Source organism: Mirounga leonina, unplaced genomic scaffold, assembly GCF_011800145.1.
Source record: "Mirounga leonina isolate KUSES-001 unplaced genomic scaffold, KU_Mleo_1.0 Mir_418, whole genome shotgun sequence".
Taxonomy (NCBI): domain Eukaryota; kingdom Metazoa; phylum Chordata; class Mammalia; order Carnivora; family Phocidae; genus Mirounga; species Mirounga leonina.
In genome coordinates, this window is record NW_023270739.1 from 11,618,758 (window position 1) to 11,638,531 (window position 19,774).

Below are 19,774 nucleotides of genomic sequence, written 5' to 3' on the forward strand. Positions count from 1 at the left end.
TTGCATCCCACTCCGCCCCCGACTAGCTGTGCAACGTAGGCAAGCAACACAAGCTCTCTGAGCCTGACGTTCTTCATGGGAAGGGAGAGACAGCAGTCGTGAAAGGTGGTGCTAATACACTCCTAACATTCTTGGGAGGATTCAGCGAGCCAATGCACTCGGAAGGGAGACCTGTATGTGACAAATACCTCGTAAGATTTGGGGGTGATGTTGATGATGGCTGCTTTGAAATACCGGGCTCTAAGATCATCAAAACATGGGGACATGGAATATGCCTCGGCAGGTGAGCTGGTCCCTGGTCTCTACGAGGACTCCTTACTTACATATTGCTTTGGGAGCACTGATTTTCATGGGCTGTTTTTCTCAAAGAGGGTTGCTATCTGCACTGAGCCTCCAGTTCAGTGCTGTCCAATAGAAGTTTCTGTGGTGATGGAAACATCCTATATGTCCAAATGGGAACCACTGGCCTCGTGTAGCTATTGAGCATTTGAAATGAGGACAGTTGGTACTGAGGAACTGAAGCTTTAGTTCTGTTTAATTTTTATTCGCTCATTCATTCATTTTATTATTATTATTATTATTATTTTAAGTAGGCTCCACACTCAGCATGGAGCTCAACGCAGGGCTTGAACTCATGACCTTTAGATCAAGACCTGAGCTGAGGTCAAGAGTTGGACACTAGGGACGCCTGGATGGCTCAGTCAGTTAAGCATCTGCCTTTGGCTCAGGTCATGATCCCTGGGTCCTGGGATCGAGTCCCACGTCAGGCTCCCTGCTCAGCGGGGAGCCTGCTTCTCCCTCTGCCTGCAGCTCCCCCTGCTTGTGCTCGCTCTCTGTCAAATAAATAAATAAAATCTTAAAAAAAAGGAGTTGGACACTTAACCGACTGAGCCACACAGGTGCCCCTAATTTGTACTCATTTAAATTCAAACAGCCACACACGGCTGATGGTTACCATACTGGACAGTGTAGGGCTAGTTCCTCAGTCTCTGTGCATGAAGGTGAGGTTTGCCTTCCTTTTCCCATAAAATGAAGAGTTGCTGTGTCAGCCGAGACCACACCGCCGTGGCAGCCAGTTAGCTGGGATTCAGAGAAGACCTGGATATTCAAACGAACAAGTGCAGTGTGTGCATCTGATCAGACTCACCCTGTGTGTTGGGAGAGAAGAAGGTTGTTCTTGAACTTGAGCCTCTCAGCTTGTCACCATGGTCAGGAACAATCTCTTCTGCCCCTTGGCTGGGAAAAAAACCTCTCGAGTCGAAGCCATTTGACAAGGCCTGGAGGCTAGATGTGTTCAACAGTATTAAGCTGGTGAGCTTTCAGATTTGCCCTGCTGCCTCTCTCCAGACAGGACACCTGTGAAATCCTGCCTCACCTTTGCCTTGCACACTTCTCGCTAATTTGCTATCCCTGAGCCACTTTAGAGGGGCCACCTTGTTAGGCTGCAGATGATCATTATATTCAGACACTCAGTGTCTTCCCTTGGCTGTTGCAGCGCCGCAGTTCTGCAGGCTGGCCAGGTCTGACCTCTGGAATCTGTTCATTTCGTCAAATTACATAGAGATCCAGCATCTCATGAGGCTCAATCCAGCCCCCAAAGCCTATTATGTGCCAAGCTCTACCAGAGAGACAAAAATCACCATAAAAGCTTATTTCTTGCCCTTATGTAACTTAAAAATGGGGCTGAAGTCAGTTGGGGAAAGGAATGACAAACACACAAAAGACTACCATGTCTTGTCATTCACGGTATGGCCCAGGGACCAGCAGCATCACCTCACCTGGGAGCTTATTAGAAAGGAAACATCTAGGACCCCTCTCCAGACCTATGAATAGAATCTGCATTTTAATGAGATCCCAGGGGATTCAAATGCACATTCCTGATTACAGTCTGAGAAGTCCTGCTATAGTGTATGTTCACGTTCCAAGCACCATGACAATGAGAATAACAAGGGCCATTATCTATAAAGCACCTAATGTGTGCTGGATTTGAGTGCGTTATATATATGAACATATCTAAGAAGGTGTCAGCCTGAATTAAGGGAGAAATAATTCCTACCATTTACGGAACACCTCCTACGTGTCGTGTCGGTGAATGCATACTGCACTGGCAGAAGTTAGCTCACCGAGCACCGAAATAGCCCCATGAAGTCGGAATTATTATTTCTTGTTTACAGCTGAGGAAAAGAGGCCTGGGACACATGAACGGTATAGCGAGTGCCAAGCTGAGGGCTGCCTGAGTTGGAACACACAGGTTTCGACCCAGCTCTGTTCAGCTCTTATTCAAATGAATAAATAAAATCTTAAAAAAAAAAAAAGAGCATTTATTGAGCGCCTACTATATGCTATGCACTGAGCTAGGCCCTCTACACTTAGTATAGCCTGAGGTGGTAGGGAAGGGTTCCAGGAGGAGGTGATGCCTACAATCAGTCCTGAAGGATGAACTGACTAAGCCAGATGACAGAGAGGTAGAAAGGAGGCAATGTTCCATGAAGAAGGCAGAGCCTGTGCAAAGGCCCTGAGGCACCACGCTGTGAATCTGCTGCAGGTGCACTTATGCCCCCAGACAAGTCCACTCATCCCACTAGGGCTCAGCTTCACCTTCGTCATCATGGAGCATGTTCAATATACCTGTTCTCGGATCTCTCTTGACTTTAAATGCCCAGTGATGGAACGGTCCCTTGAAAAATCGTGCTTTCGAAGGCTACTCAATGACATGGGTCAACAAAACTGCATAGTCCTTATTTTGTGAAACAACCAAAAGACTTTGATATAGACAGAATATATGCCCTATATGGTCCCAGTGCTTATGGGTGATTTAAAGTGTCTTCTTTCTTGATTTTTTTTGGAGTCACCACATTTTATTTAATACATTAACATATTAGTTTCATATCCTACAAACAATCATGAAGATTATAAAACAAATTCTAGGGATTAGGGATGAGGCTTTCAAACATTATTATTTCTTTTGAAATCATAGCCCACTGATAGCAGAACAGCCTAATGAATGTGAGCACAGACCAGGGCCTGACTCCAAGAGTTCAGACACTAATTCTCCAACTTTAGCTACATGACCTTGGGCAAATTAATCATCTCCAGTTAAGTTAATATAGTGGGGGAAAAAAGGAAGTTTCACAAAACATCCTTACCTTACCTCATGAAGACTACTTGGATTTTTTCTGTTCTAGTTCAGTTTTTAAAAATTTAGGTTATAGAGGCGCCTGGGTGGCTCAGTCGTTAAGCATCTGCCTTCGGCTCAGGTCATGATCCCAGGGTCCCGGGATCAAGTATCTATCTCTGTCAAATGAATAAATAAAATCTTTAAAAAAAAATTTAGGTTATAACCCACAACATCAGGGGTCAGAAAATTTTTACTAGAAAGGGCCAAAGAGTATTCTCAGCTTTGTGAGCTATTTGGTCTCTGACACAGCTAATCAAAAGTGCAAAAGCAGCCTTCAATAATATGTCCACAAATAGGTATGGCTGTGTTCCAACAAAACTTTATAAAAACAGGGAGCGGGCCAGATTTGGCCTGTGGGGTATAGTTTGCCAATCTCTGCACTGCACTGATTTAATGGCCCTTTAATGAGCTGTAACCCACAGTTTGAAAAAGAGTGGGATTAGAGTCGTTTTTACCTTGGCCAGATGAAATAAATTGCAGCCATGCTCAAGTTATGAACGGATCATGTTTTAAAACTTTCTCAAGTTAATTATTTAGAACTCAACATGCATTTTCCCCCTTGTTTATATGGTTGTTGGGATTCTAGGCCAATCCACCAAGGCCCACATACGGCCCTGCAGCTGTGGCCCCCTCACTCTAGCATGTTCCCATGTCTCTGTTGACTCTGGACTTCTCCAGGACCCTGTAGCACTGGGCTGGGCATATGACGGGTTTTTGTGCCAGACGTGATCACTGGGTTTGGGAAGATGAGGAAGTAGCATTCTTCCTCTGGGAAAAGGCATTCTGCATCCCTGCTGAGGATGCCAGGAATAGTCCTTCTCCCTCCTTCTCCTTTCTATCCAGGTTCCCAGAGTGTTAGTCTAAAGGGTCCTTATGTTGAGGCGGTATTTTGGTTCTCAGCTGTGGTGTGTAAGCTCATCAGTTGTGAGATGTGTAGCTAACAATGGTCAAAAGTACTGAGCTATATAAGTGATTGACTTGTGTGCTATTTATATTAAAAACAAGTAGATTAGAAGAGCATAGTACACCTTTGTCAACTTTTTTGGCCAGAACCACTGATGACCTTACTGGGTTTGGAGAATTTCCCATATTATTAGTCCATGGTTCACCAAGGCAGAAATTCACCTTCCCAGACTCCCTTGCAGCTAGGGTGCAGGCATGTGGCCTGGGCTCCATTGATTTGGAAGCAAGTGATGTGACATAGGTGGAACATGAATCTCACTAGGGTGTTGGTAGACATTCAGCTTTCATGGGTAATGGTGCAGAGGTCCTGCTAGGAGTGTCCAATGCTCAGCATTGGTGGTGTGAAGTTAAGTGTCTGTGCCCAGCCCTGGTGGCCTTGAGGTCTTTGCTAGAGCAGTCTTGGGGTGCAACCTGGACACTGTTCTAGGTTGTGCAGCCCTGCAGCCTCGTTCTCTGGCTTTAACACCCACCGGAAGTCTTTTTAAGCTCTACTAAACATTTAGACTCATGGGACTATCATAGGTCACACTTGGCCCAGCAGGATAGCATCAAATGTTCCCTTCAGTGGGAGTCCTTAGAGTCAGCCATCCTGGAGCTATCTTCTGTCCAGGTAACACTCAGGTGCAAGATGATGAGATCCACCTGAGTGACTGTGAGAACTATCCTGGTTTATGAACCCCAATATCTCTTGTAGCAACTCCACAGATAGAGTTTTCAAGGTTCCTACAAGGTCACTGCCAGTGACAAGAGCCAGTGGGTTCAGGAAAGCCCAAAGCTCTGGATATTTATAAAGTATTTACAGTACTAGCAGGCCAAATCAAATTTATCAATGCTAAGATTTATGATTAGGCAATATTTGCTGCTTGGTAACATAGTTAATACTGCAATTTTTATCATGTTTCCAGGAGAACAGAGCTAGAGAATTAACCCAAGGTTCAATTCTCGTGCAGAAGGGGAAAGGACCTGGTAACCTTCTACCTACAATGGGCCTTCCAGAGGTTTTCTTTCTGCTCTAAGCAGTCATAGTAGGTTTAACCTTTGCAACTAAGTAGTGCTGTTTGTGTCAAGGAAACCTCTGCCCACTTGCATTCTGATATGTACTCCTTAGGGTGAAGGAACAAGGAAGAATTATAATAGCATGCTGGAAATTTTGCATAACCCTGGGAGTATGCCCACTGGTGTATGTTAACACTTGACTATTACCTGTCACATATGCCACAGATGGGAAAGCATCAAGAACTGATGTGCTGGAGTGATCTTTTGACAGGGCGAGTGTCTTGGAAGATGTATTTGGGTACCATTAACTTCTAATGTCTGCTATGTTTGCTTTATTAGCTCTGTTTCTTCAAGTGTAAATTCTTCCATTTGTTAAGATTTGTTTCCTTTCTCCCAAACAGTTGGTGATTGGTGATTGTATACTTATGTTTTTGGCTCAGCTGTTCCTGGTACACAGTGCACCACATCTGTTTATACAGCTCTGCTTGCAAAAGGGGCAAGAGCTCCCACTGCCTAGCTGTGTGTTTTTGTTTGCTTTCAGTGAGACTGGGGGAGGACAGAACTACCTAACTGAGTAGTCTTCTGGGTAAAACCCATCTCTGATCTTCTCAGGCATTACCAGCTACCTCAGGCAACAAAATAGTCCAATTTATCCTACTATTTTTTCATTTTGTGGTCATTACTGAAGTCATCTGTGGTCAAACACATCTAGGAATCACCGATATTTCCAGTAATGATATAGGGGAGGAAAATCTTGTCACAGACTGAAGATGATTCCATTTAAAGCCAGCAGCCTCATATAGCTTCTACTATCAAAATTAAGGTGTTTACATTTATCGTTACTAAAATAAATATTGCCTAACATAAACCTTACAAAATAAATATTGCCTAATCAAACATATATATTTACATATAAATATATATAGTAAAATATTGCCTAATCATAAATCTTAGAAAATCTGAGTTTTTTAAGTAAAAACATCTGAAGTACCCGAAAGATTTTATTGATTGATTGATATTATGATATGTGTTTATTTTGATATTCAATTTGAACTACTGAAGGTTCTGTCCTAGGAAAAAATTAAGCAGAATTACCTATTTCTTTTTTTTTTTTTTTTCGGTTGTAACATTGCTTTTTTTTTCTTTTAGGTTTTTTTGCCTTTTTTTTTATTATGTTATGTTAGTCACCATTCAGTACATCATTAGTTTTTGATGTAGTGTTCCATGACTCATTGTTTGTGAATAACACCCAGTTATTACCTATTTCTTAGAAATATTTGATAAATGAAAGTCAGAAATAAGGATGACATCTGAGCTAAGATTTCTTTGTAGAACATCTGATGCTCCAATACAAAACAGGCTTTGCTGATGACATTGGTTGTGTTTATTTTTAACTAAATTAGCAAATACTTGTTAAGCATGTGTAATGTGCCAAAATACTATGTTGGGATCTAGAAAAACATATAAAAGGTAGACTGCCCTCAGGGAGTTTTATTATAAATTGAATTAAGGAATTAAAAAAATTAAGTCACAAACCAGTGGGGTGGGCTGGAGTCAAGGCTGGGTACCATAATTAATTGCAATTTATTTCTTTCAGTGGAATCTGAAGCTACTCTCTTCCTGGAGGCACTTGCAAGGTTAGCATTGTTTTTCACAGAGCATCATAAATCTTCAGTGACCAGCCTTTGGCACATAGAAGATTTAGCGATACCGAAGATCAGATTCTCCTGATAAAGAATGTTTTCCTCCTCTTTCTTCTCCATGTTGAATTTGCAAACACCTGACTTGAACAGGATTCCAAGTCTGGCCTTTTAGTCTTAGTCTCTACTCCATGTGGTCTGGGTCATGCCTGTCTATCTCACTCTGGAGCTCCAGCTCTTTACAGGTCCTGGTCCCAGTACATGCTTCCAGCCAAAGAACTGCTCTGCAAGATTTTAGAAGCTCAAAAACTAGTAGCCAAAGTTCTGGAAAAACTTGAACTACAGAAATTTCACACTGGCACTGCGCTTCTTCAAAATCCCGCAGTGAAAAACGAAACTATCCAAAACAAATGTAGTAACTCTCAAGCTGGGCCCACATGAAAGGGTAAAATAGGGCATGTAGGCCTACTTCCAAATACTCCAGCCAGGGAAGAAGGCTCTTCTGACAAGCAGAGACAATTTGAGGCACAAAGCAATCCATATTTCAGTCCACAAATGTTTCCAGACTTTCTGCTGGGAATGGACAAAAGCAAATGATATTCAGCCCCTTTCCTGAAGAAGAGTCTAGTGAAAAACCATATAAGCACCATGGCCCTACTTGATGTTGCCAGAATAAAAATAAAGAGTTAAGGAAATGTTGTTTGATTTTGGGGGTGAGGAGACAGAAAGAGAGATAAACAACTCCAAATTAGAGTACACCACCCACTGGAAAATTCTTGTTCAGAGGTTTTGGTAGGGAGCTGGTGACTGAAAACAGAAGTCCTCTCTCCTCTGAAGCCCTTCCATGTGTGGTTTCAGATGCTAAACACCAATGTCTATTCCATCAGGGAACAGAAGAAATAACTTTTTGTCTAAAAGGAACACACACAGGCTTCTGTAGGGACAACAACAACAGGATTTTAGAGCCGCCCTGCTAAATAAAAAGACATATAATATCAGCTACTCTTTTGGGGCGTGAGGAGGAGGAGAGCTGCTCTGATGCCAGGCATAGTGCTGGTGGCTTAGCTACCATATTGAATTCATTGCTTATACCAGTCCCGTGAGGCTGGTCCCACTCTCATTTTACAGTTGAGGAAAAGAGGTTCCGTGAGGAGGAATGGCTTGTTCAAGGTCTCAGAGCTAGAAGAAGCAGGGCTGGGATACAAGACCAAAAGTCAATCTCATTCCCAAATCCACACTCTTTCTGGAGGACCAAAGTGAATACAACTCAAAAATGACAAGTTCTACTTTGCATTTTGTGCTGACCCCTGAAAAATCAACCAAAGAAGATAGGAAAGGTCGAGACAGAACTGACTCAACACATTTGGGGCCATGTTCTCTTTACTCTGCTCTCCCTCAAAGCTCATGCGTCTTTACATCTTGTCCCAGAAAGTCTGGAAATCTCAGATGGTCTCCTCAGACTGACAGCCACTCCAGCTGCACTCTGAATCCTGAAAGGGATTCCAGAAGGAAGATGGAAGCCGAGTAATGGAAAATGTAATGGGGCCATGTCCCTGTGTTGAGTGGGGGGCAAGGAGTCCATCACACAATGAGATTCACATTCTAGAAGTTTCAGTCTGGTGGCCATGAGGTGGACGGAGCAGCTCAGAGGATATTAAGCCTCACACTGTGGGAGACTGTGTAGAAATCAGATGCAGTAACAGAAGTAAGAGGTAACAAGGTGCCCAACCACACAGGGGCAGCAATCTCTGGGGGTGGGGGACAGAGAAATGAGAGATGCCGTAGATGCAGCATTAGTAAGACCTGCTGACCAGCGGCTGTAGGAGAGAGTGAGGGACAGGAAGGAGTGTGGGGCAAGGCCCAGTTTTCTGACAGGGGTGACCGGGTTGGTGGTGACACCATTCTTAGAGATGAGGGAGAGAGAAAGAAGAGTTGGTTTTAGGGGAAGGAGGGTAACTTCAGATGTGAGGTAGTCATGAGCACACCCAAATGGAAATGTTCCACAGGCAGCTAGATTGACAGGTTTGCTCATTCTTTCTACAAATATTTACTGACTCCCCACCACGCACCAGATGTTGAGCTTGGCATTAGGTGTGGAGTGGCGACCAAAACCCAAAACAGACGTGTTCTCTGCCCTCATGAAGCTTACAGGCAATAAACGAACACGTAACAGAATCACAATGACCAGCTGGAGTAAGTGTTACACAGAAAAGAATAAGGTGCTATGAGAAGAACCAGTCTGGGGGCACCTGGGTGGCTCAGTCGTTAAGTGTCTGCCTTCAGCTCAGGTCATGATCCCGGAGTCCTGGGATCGAGCCCCGCATCGGGCTCCCTGCTCGGCGGGAGGACTGCTTCTCCCTCTCTCACTCCCCCTGCTTGTGTTCCTTCTCTCACTGTGTCTCTCTCTATCAAATAAATAAAATCTTAAAAAAAAAAAAAAAAAAGAAGAACCAGTCTGAGTGTGTGAGACTTGATGGGGAAACCGAGGCTGAGTAGGACGAGAAGGTTCTGGAGCTCAGAGGAGGCACTGCCTGGCTGGAGGTGGAGGGGGGTCCACTGGGGGTCATGTGCACACTGGCGGGCGGTGAGCCAGATACTATCGTACAGGCTGTTGGGGCGGGGGCCGAAGAGCTAGAAGCCCCACAGGCTGAGGCTGCTGCTCGTTCACTCAGTGCGAAGGCCACACACTCACAGGGAGCACTCTGGGTGTCTCGCACTGAGGTTACAACCTGCCCAGGGACGATGGGCATTTTGCCACCTCTCCAATGAGGGCATGCTGGGCCCGTGAAAATCCGTACAGGGTACCCACTGATTCGGCCTAGATCGTGGGAGGCCTGATGAAGCTAACTCCAGGCGGGACTGAAATCTTCATGCTAACTCGGGATTCTCAAACACAAAACAAGAACAAAACCTCAGCAACTTTTGTCTAACTCATGCTCCATTCTCTTCCTGGAAATGAAAGCCAGGAGACGTGGTTTTAGAAGGGAGCCCAGTTAAGCCCCAGTCCGTCCCTGCAGGAGCTAAGCAGCCAGTGAGCATCCCAAAATGGCTTGTAACCATTTAACAGAGAAAAGAAGACCGCGTTAAGCCCAAACTGGGAGTTGTTCGCCTACGTGCAGAGAGTGTCTACAACAACAGAAACAACAGCAAACGTTTACTGAGCACTTACTATGTGCTGGCAACTGTTCAAGTCACTCAGTCTTCCGACAGCCCTATGCAGGATTTACTTTCAGTAGCCCTACTGTGCAGATGAAGAAACTGAGGCACGGAGAGGTTAAGGCGCTTTCCCAAGGCCCCCACTGTCCTCTGACGTTTAATTGGAAGAGCCGGGATTTAAAGCCAGAAGTCTGGATCCCAGAACCCACTCCCTTCACTAGTCTTTTGATAAATGGGTCACTGGTATAATAGTTGGAGTAAAAGGCCCGTGTGGAGGTGGGGCCTGATTTGTGAGGTGCCGAGGGGAGATGGACTCTGTGGGTTGTTCCCAGGGGAAGAGGGATGCTCCCAGGCAGTCTGGTTTCTGACAGCCTGCCTCTGAGAGGGTGAAACCATCCTCAGAGAGTCCTGGAATTTTCCAGACAGAAGGGGACCTGGGAACTGCTTAGTTGAGCTGCTGGTTTACAGATGGGGAAACTGAGGCACGGGGAAGCGGAGGGACTGTGCTAGGGAGGGACAGAAGCTGGGTCAGAGGGAGTGTCCTCTCCCAGGAAGCCTTCCCTTCCTCCTTTTCCCTTGAGGATTCTGCTTGAGCAAGCCCGTCTCCTGCGCACCTTCGGGGCCCACTTCGGCTGAGCAGGTGTTTATGGTTCCCCGTGGGAGTCCCCAGGGCAGCCAGGAGGAAATGAAGCCACCTCCCACCCAAGGAGCTAGCGTCTCCCAAAGCTGTCTTCACGAGGATGCCACCCTGCACAGCAGAGCCCCTTACCCCTTCGGAATCTGCAGACCCACCTTCCTGACCCAGGCCGTTTTTATCCCGAACTGGAGCGACCCTACGCAAACCCATTTCAAAGACCCCACCTGGGTCTCAGACACCCCCTCGGGACACAAGGTTCCCACCTGGACCCCTCCAGTGAGTTTCTGGGAACTGTGCAGTTCTGACCACCAGCATCGCTCCCCTCCTGCACCCCTGTGCCTCCCTGGAGGAAGTACCCACCCACCGCAAGGCGGTGGTGGCCAGAGGGGAGGCTCCTCTCTTTGGCCATCCAGAGCCAAAGCAAGTCTTACCTTTCCACCTGGAGGTTGACTTTGGAAGGCTCCACGTTGGGATTTTCCCATTCCATTTGCGGGCAGTGCATGAAATAGCAAAGGGTGTACAGGGCCTCTGGCTCCCAGTAGAGCGCCCCCTGCTTGTGGTGCAGGGGGGTGCCGTTGCCGTGGTGCTTGGCATTGAGGGGCTGCAGGTGATGCATTGCTCGGGACACCAGGTCACCTGTGGACAGAAGTAAGATTTCAGATCCTTCAGGCGGCCATGACTTGCAGAGATGTGCTGAAGACCTCTGCAGAGATTCCGATCCTGGGACTCCCTCACTCAACTGCAGCGGTCCTCCGGGTCCCACAGTGAGCAGAGAGGAAAGCATCTGTCCAGTCACCATATGACTGCCACTGCTTACCAGGTTTGAGCTGCGACTTCAAGCACAGAGGGCGGCCAAGATAATCACAGTCCTGCCCTTCTGGAACCCACGGCTTCTAACAAGGCACAGGGAGCCCTCTGTGCGCATCACCTTGGGACACACCCTTGGTCACATCTTTTGCTGTACCCAGTGCTGCCTTACCTCTAGTCACAAGTACAGTCAAGGACTATACTGCCTCTTGCCTCTGAGCCTGTGCATAGGCTGTTCCCTTTATCCAGAACATTCTCTCTCTCCTCTTCTCCAGGCTAACTCCTACTGATCATCCAGGTATCAGCTGGTATATTAACTTCTCCAGGAAGTCCTCCTGGAATCTCCCCCACCCCCTTGTATGTGTGTCACACTGCACTTTCTTTTCTTTTTTTTTTTTTTTTTAAAGATTTTATTTATTTATTTGTCAGAGAGAGAGACAGAACACAAGCAGGGGGAGAGGCAGGCCGAGGGAGAAGCAGGCTCCCTGCTGAGCAAGGAGCCCGATGTGGGACTCGATCCCAGGACCCTGGGATCATGACCTGAGCCGAAGGCAGCCGCTTAACCAACTGAGCCACTCAGGCGTCCCAACACACTGCACTTTCTTATCACAGCAGGTAGAGCACTGGATTAGAGCTGCCATTTCCTTGTGGGTCCTTCCCCATGGCAGCAACTCAGTCTTAAACGACATTTATGCACCAGCACAGTTTTAAGCACCCCAATTCATCACCCCAAAGCAGTTACCTTTATAAACCCATTTTATGGATGAGGAAAGAGGGCAAATAACTTCTCAAGGTCAACCAGCAGCCACAAGCAGCAGAGCCAGGATTTGAACCCAGGCAGTCTGGCTCCAGAATCCCCACACTGAACCATTCTCCTTGAGGACAGGGGCTCTGTCTTACTCTTCTCTACACTAGCAAATCTGGGATACACTCTAGTCTTTCTCCTGCTTTCTCTGAAGGAAACCAGCCTTTCTTCATAAAACCAAATGCATACTCCCTGGTTGGCTGCACAGGGAGGACCTTCCTGTTGGGAGGCTGGCTGGGCCTGGAAGCCCTGACTTTTCTAGGCTAAGATGGCATTTCCCGAACTTAGGTTGTTTGTATACCACCTTCATGAGTGCAGTTGTATCCAAGTCCCATCTGTGCCATGGTTTACTTAACTTTCAATGGGTTCATTTAGGGGCGCCTGGGTGGCTCAGTCCGTTAACCGTCTGCTTCATCTCAGGGTCCTGGGATCAAGCCCTGCATTGGGCTCCTTGCTCAGTGGGGAGCCTGCTTCTCCCTCTGCCTGCAGATTCCCCTGCTCATGCTCTCTCTCTCCCTTTCTCTCTCTGACAAGTAAATAAATAAAGTCTTTTAAAAAAATAAATGGATTCACTTAGATTTTTTTTTTAAATACGGATATCTAAAAAGGAAATGTTTTGTCACTTATCATAAACAGAAGATCAGTATCAGTTGCCATAAACAGAAGATCACTATAAAAGTTAATTTGATGAAAACAAAACAGTATAATTAATTCATAGCTGAATTCTGGTCCTGGTTTTTTTGTTTGTTTGTTTGTTTTTTGTTCTGAATAATAAGTGTTAGAAAAGTGTTAGGGGCTCATACCAAATGGAGCCTTTCTTCTTGAAGCAATCAGAATTAAAATAGAACTTAAAAGGATCACTCCATGACCGATGTTATTGAATGCACTGCCCTGTTCCACTCGTCCAGTGGAATGTGTTGCACACTCTGGGAAACACTCATCTGAGATACTTGTGATGAATAATTTTATGTGTCAACTGGGTGAGGAGGCTATGGTGCCCAGTTGTTGGGTTAAACACTAGTTTATAGGTTGCTGGGAAGGTATTTTTCACATTAACTTTTAACATTTAAATCAGTAGATTTTGGGAAAAGCAGATTATCTTCCAAAATGTGGGTGGGCCTCATCCAATCAGCTGAAGGCCTTAGGAGAAAAGACCTTGAAGAAGACGGAATTCTGCCCTCAGGCTCAAGACTGAAACATCAACTGGAATTTACTGCTCCCTCTTCACCCCACCCCACCCCACCCAGGCAGCCCCTGGTGGGGGAAGGAGACTGTCTCCTCCAATCCCAATCCTTCACTGCCCAGTAGAAACCAGGCCTGCGGAGCCATCCACCTGTACCTTCTAACAGGACACTTTGACCTCAAATCCAAACCCAAGAAAGTGAGGCTCAGTGAGAGGCCTGAGTTTCTCCTCTGAGAGTTTCTCCTCTGAAGGCCCAAAGCCCACTTTCTAGTCTGAGGGTGGGGCCATTTCCTTAAAAGAAGATTGACAAGAGAGTCATTCACCCCCCCCTTCCCCTTAGGGGAATCAACTATGGAGATGTGGTCTCGGCCAAGGGCAGAAATGGCAAATATTCCCCTTTCTAGTCCATGTCCATGACAGACATGGTTAATCAATCACAGAGCTCTTATGCACAGAGTGTAGATGTTGCCTTGAGACAAGATTCCAAGTGGCCACTATTTCTGATACAGGAGTTTCCTCTGATACAAGGAAACTTCCATGCTGTCAGAGTCCTAAGGCCTTAACAGGACAACCGAACCAGAGTATAATCCACCAACCTTAATATCTGGACAGCAAGCAGATGCAGGGGCTGAACAGAGAGCAGGTGGGGTGGCCATCCTGCACCCCTCTGCATCTTACCATGCCTCGCTCAGAGCCTGACCCTCCTCTCTCCATTCCCCACAGTGGGAACATATGCCCAAGAAACTCAAAAAAAGAATCAGAGAAGGAAATTCTCTCTTAGGGGTAGGTGGGCCAGGGAAGACCCCTGGGGGACCTGCAGATGGAAAATATGGGGAACCAGTGCTCACAGTCAGGAGAAGGAATCCAAATCCCAGCTGTGCCTCTCATCAGCGCACAAACCAGCAAGTCACTCAGCCTCGCAGGCGAGTAAATGAGCCCCCCATTGGGTGGGTGTGAGGGTTCAGGGCAGAATGAGGAAGGGCCTGGCACGCTGTGGGCATGAAATTAGCCACTCTCTTAGGCTCAGGGCCCGCCTGCTCGTCCTTCTGTCTGGATGGTGAGACCTGGAGGTCCGGTGCCTGGGACGTGCGGGGACAGTCCTGCCAGCGTCCTGACCCAGCGCCAGATTTGCTGCTTCATGCTGGGGTTGACATTTTTAGGAATCTATGCTATAAAGCTGTGCACTCTGGGTGTCTGTCTGGGGGTGCACTTAGGTCCTTAGTTGCTTTTTCTTCCCTGTTCTCTCTACATCTTTTAGAAATGCTGCTCCTTGGGAGGGAGGAAAAAAGGAAGCCAGGTGCCCGCCTTGGGCCGGTCCTATCAGTCAGTCTCATAAGGGGCGGCTCCAGCCACTGGTAAAGGGAGGCTGACCAGCGAATGTAGAGAAGGAGCCTGGAAGAGAACAAGATGGCAGGTCTGGGCTGGGCCTGGGCACAGTGACGATGTTGTGAATTTTCTGATGAGGATGACATGAGGTAGAGGGAGGTGACAGCAGAAGCGGAAACCACAATAGACAGAGAACCTGCCATGTCTCGGGCCGTTCATACACTTTCCGGTTTAATTATCTAAGAGCCATAGAGGACATAAACCCACTTCAGCGATGGGAAAATCAAGGCAAGGGGCAACCGGCCCAGGTGTCACATAGGAAGGAGCAGGTTGCAACTCCAATGAGGCTGCCAGGGCTCAGGTTCTTCGTCAGTACACCCCAGTTCCTTCTAGAATCTACCTCAGGGTGTGGCCTTTGAAAAACTCTGGTGAAGAGTTGAGGCCTAAATCTGAGTCTCCCCAACTATATGCCATTGTGGAGTCCATGGTGAGGGGCTCAGGAGATGGGGCGGCCTCTGCTGACAGAGGGGAGCTTCCGGCTGAGGGGGCTCAGCGTCTGACCTGTCTGCAGGAGGGGGTGGTGGCTGCTGGCTGGGTCCACCTGCATGGATGGCCATGCACACTCTTAGATGATACCTGCCCTAAGGAAAGGGGCCTGGAGGGGCACACGAGTAACCAGCGATGATGGAGGCAGGAAGCTGGTTCTGGAACCAACAGAAGCCTGGTCTCTCAGATCAGAACTTTGGCCCGGGCGCTAGCAGAGCTGAGAGAGCTTTTCCGGGAAAGCTGTGAACATGCGTAGCAGCCCAGCAGCTGGGCTTTGGGGCCATGGGATGAGGCGACCGTGGGCAATGGCAGACACCCATTTAAATAGCACTCCTGTGTGCAGGACACTTCTGAGAGCTTTCTATATATTATACCACTTTGGTGCCATGCAAGCCAGTGAGGTAGGTCCAGGTGGCATATCCATTTTGCAAATGAGGAAACTGAGATCCAGGGAAATAATCTGGTTTCAAACTACTGCCATTTGGATCTCTCAGTTCCTGTACCACGCTGCCCTCAGGAGAGGGCAGGAGAGAAGGGGGTCTTCATTCCTTGGTGGCAGCAAGAGCCCACCAGGAGCTCCAGAGATCATGGCTGGCTTGGCCACACCCAGAGTCTGGGCAGAAAAGCTCAGCCCATCTGTAACTGGTACCTGTCAGTAACCACATCCTTGGTGGGCACAGGGGTGGGGACAAGCCGCAGAGGCCGTGGCAGATAGGGCCAAAGCTCTGGAAGGAACTGCAGACCTCCCAGTTCTGCCCCTGGCTGTGATGTCAGGGTCCTCAAAGGTGTCACCAGCCACGGGCAGGGGCAAGGTGTAAGGATCGCGGGAGGCCAAGACTGCAGGCTGAGCCCCAGCAGGGTAGGGCGAAGGGATGGCTACATGTGAGATGCCACCTGGGGACTCTCAAAAACTGCCTGGTGAACTTTCCAGAGGTGCTGGGTTTCCGGTGAGTTTGCATGTAGGGGGCAGAGGCTGAGGGGGCCTCCCTCATCCCCAGGGACATGCAGGGGGAAGGACTTGGAATTGCAAGTAATGGACTCAGCACAGCACTCACGGTCTTCTAGGAGGAAAGCTGAGTTGCAAACATCAGGGGGGCATGGGGGTGGTGGACAGTGAGGGGAGAAAGGCTCCCATCAGGAAAGTCTGAGAAGCAATTCTGTTCCTAAATAGTAGGATGCACGGTGACCACTGGAAGGAGCGGACAGGGAAACTGCTGGATGATTTTGGCCAAAGAACCAAAGACCCAGAGACTCCTAGAGCTGGGTGTGGCTTCCAAGGTGATCCCGTGCGTCCTCCTGGGCATCATCTCTGTAGCATCCAGCTGTGGAAAATGTCATTGTCACGATTATTACGAACAGTAGTGACAGGTGCCACTCACTGAGCCCCTACACCGTGCCACGGACAGTGAGTAAGCACCTCACGTGCACTGTTTCTAATCCTCATGTGCTCTGCAAAGCATGCGCTATATTACTCAGTTTTACAGCAGTGATCTGCAGCCGAGTAGATTCTGCCTGCCAGAGGACACCTGGCAAAGCTTGGAGCCATTTTGGGTTGTCATATCCAAGGGCCTCTACTGGCATCTTCTGGGTGGTTAGAGCGGCTGCTAACCATCCTACAATGCATGGGACGGTCCCCACAGCAAAGAATTTAGCCCCAAATGTCAATAATGTTAAGGTTGAGATATCTTATTTTACAGATAAGGAAACTGAGGCACGGACAAGAGTCCAGCCTGGGTCTGTCTGATTCTAAAGCCTGTGCTCTTCACCCCACACCCTACCCTAATTTCAGAGACAGCCCAGGGCAGCCAGGGTCAGCTCCAAATCCAATCTGGCATTACGTATCCAAGGTCTTAATGAATGCTCCTTACCCTTGATTCAGTAATTCCATTTCTGGGAATCCTTCCCAATGTTAGGACCCAAAATGTAGCAAATCTTTATGCACAAGGATTTTCACCCGAACCTTATTTATGGGATCCAAAACTTGACAAAGAAATATATGTTTAAAAATAACAGCATGGTTAAATAAACTCCAGTACATCCATGTGATAAAATGAAAAACTTATGCAGTCATTAAAAACGTTTACACAGAACTGCAATACCACGAAAAAAATCCTCTTGTTAAAATGGTAAGTAGAAAAAACCTGAAATTCACAATCGCATACTGTGAGATCAGGATTATGTTATTTAAAAACTTTGCATTGAGTAAGTACCAAAACTACCCCCCAAAACCCCCAAAATGTTGTCTAAGGATTTCTCTGCCTAATGGGATTGTGGGTGGTGTTTCCTTCCAACGTGTCTATAGTTTCTGAATTTTGAATAATGGCATATACTACTTGGCGTTATCAGAATAATAAGTTTATTAAGGTGATATGTTTTCTTTCTTGTACCTTCCATCCACGTCAGGCTGGAGTATCATCTTTCCATCTGTCTTTCTCTAAGCTCTAGTATAAAAGCTCAGAACAGGGGCACCTGGGTGGCTCAGTCGGTTGAGCATCCGACTCTTGATTTCAGCTCAGGTCATGATCTCAGGGTCTTGGGATTGGGCCTCACATTGGGCTCTGCGCTCAGCGCAGAATTTGCTTGAGATTCTCTCTCCCTCTCCCCCGCTCCTCCCCCCACCCCAATTGCACGCAAGCCCACTCTTTCTCTAAAATAAATAAATAAATCTTAAAAAAAAAAAAAAAGAGCTCTGAACAAGAAAACTCACAAGGAAGTGAAGAAGAGAAGAAGGTCCATGTTTTGGGCCCCTGCACCACCCTTCTAGTTCCCCAAGATGCTGAGACACCTTTGACCTCAGTTGGGCTAACCACCTCCTCTGAGCATCATTCAGCTAAACCTATGCTTCCAGGTTCCCTGCTTTTGCTCCTGTTTTCTCACCTTGGGGTGCCCTTTTCCTCATTCTCCCAACTACTGAAGACCTTTAAGGCTGTGATCAATTGTCACTTCTTCCATGCAGCTCTCCAGGATGCTCCCAGTCAGAATCTCCTCTTCCCCTGTGTACCCACAATCCCTGCTAATAAAGTCTAACATGTTACTTGTTTAATTCGGTCATGTTTCATGTCTGCTTCCCCCAACTGAGCCTCAAGCGCAAAGGCTGTGCCTCATTCACTGTCCTGTTCCTGGAGGGGCAGTGTGTGTGGTGGTTAGAAACATGCTGTTTGGACTCAGACTGCCTGAGTCTCAGCCTCCAATCTGCCACTAACTAGTTGTGTGACCTTGGGTGTGTTATTTAACCTCTCTGTAAATGGGGATTTTTATGACCTGATGGATTTGTTGGGTGGATAATAACAGTACCTACCTCATAATATTAAATGAAGTAATGCAGATAAGTCACTTAAAACTCATGGGAGTCTAGCATATCCTAAGTGCTTAATAAACATTCAGCCCTGTTTCTTTTTTTTTCTCATCACTGTCATCCTCATCCTCATCCTCACCACCACCATTATCACCATCATAATCACCATCACCATCATCATCATCATCACTACTATCATCATCACCATCACCATCATCTTCATCACCGCCATCACCATCATCTTCATCAGCACCATCATCTTCATCACCATCATCACCACCATGATCACCACCATCACCATCATCACCACTACCATCCTCATCACCACCATGATCACCACCAGCATAATCTTCACCATCATCATCCTCATCACCACCATGATCACCACCAGCATAATCTTCACCATCATCATCCTCAGCCTAGTTCCTGATCAGAGGCCCTAAGGACATCTCTGAGGAGGGCTGGCCACAGGAGAGGGAATTGGCACAGGGATTCTGCAATCACTAGCTCCATTTCCAACCCCACTCTATGTACGTGCTATCCGCAGCCTCACCTGTCAGCTTCGTGAACCCAGAACTACAAATCCACTTGTCACTAGCTGCTCTGTGTTCCGGCAGCCAGAGTTGGCTCCAGAAACCTTACAGAATTCACTTACAACCGGGTTTCCCAAATGTCGGCCACTTGGGAATCACCATCAGGACTTCTCTCATTATCTGTGGGCTGCAAGTACAATTTATCTACTTAATTTTTTTCTTAAATTGGCTCATTCTTTCACTCATTTTAAAAGGAAGCTTCATATCAGTGCCCTAAATGGAAAACCAGTATTTCTCTAGTGCTCATGAAAAATTCATGGCAGTTAAAAATAAAAAGTGTTTTGTGTATCACCTTCGATCATCTCCTGTCCCGCCCTTGGGAAATGCTGCTCTAACCTGCCAGACTCAGGGTCAGAGCAGCTCCCATAAACCATCCCCCCGCATGCTCGATATGATCGCCTGGGACAAAGGGCTACACGTTCCAACGGTGGCTCCTTCTGCCCAAAGGACAGCAACTGAGGCAGCAACTTCACCTCCTCCCCTCATCCACAGTCAGCTGTCACTTACTATAGTATGTTTTCAAAACCTGCTACAACCCTGGGGGAGGAAGGATCATCACCCTCTTGTCATAGATGGTAATACCAGGGATCAGAGTGACCGAGTCACTTGCCTTACGTCACATAACACAGATGAGGAAACAGGTGTTCTC

General features: G+C 47.1%; 1 protein-coding gene across 1 annotated transcript in view; it reads right to left on the reverse strand.

Moving 5' to 3' along the window:
• The window catches only part of BTBD11 (BTB domain containing 11), a 303,076-nt gene that overhangs the window by 102,941 nt on the left and 180,361 nt on the right, over positions 1-19,774 (reverse strand). The window contains exon 3 of the mRNA XM_034987647.1: positions 11,002-11,206. Coding sequence (XP_034843538.1) covers positions 11,002-11,206 — 205 coding nt within the window. The remainder of the gene's footprint in view (positions 1-11,001; positions 11,207-19,774) is intronic.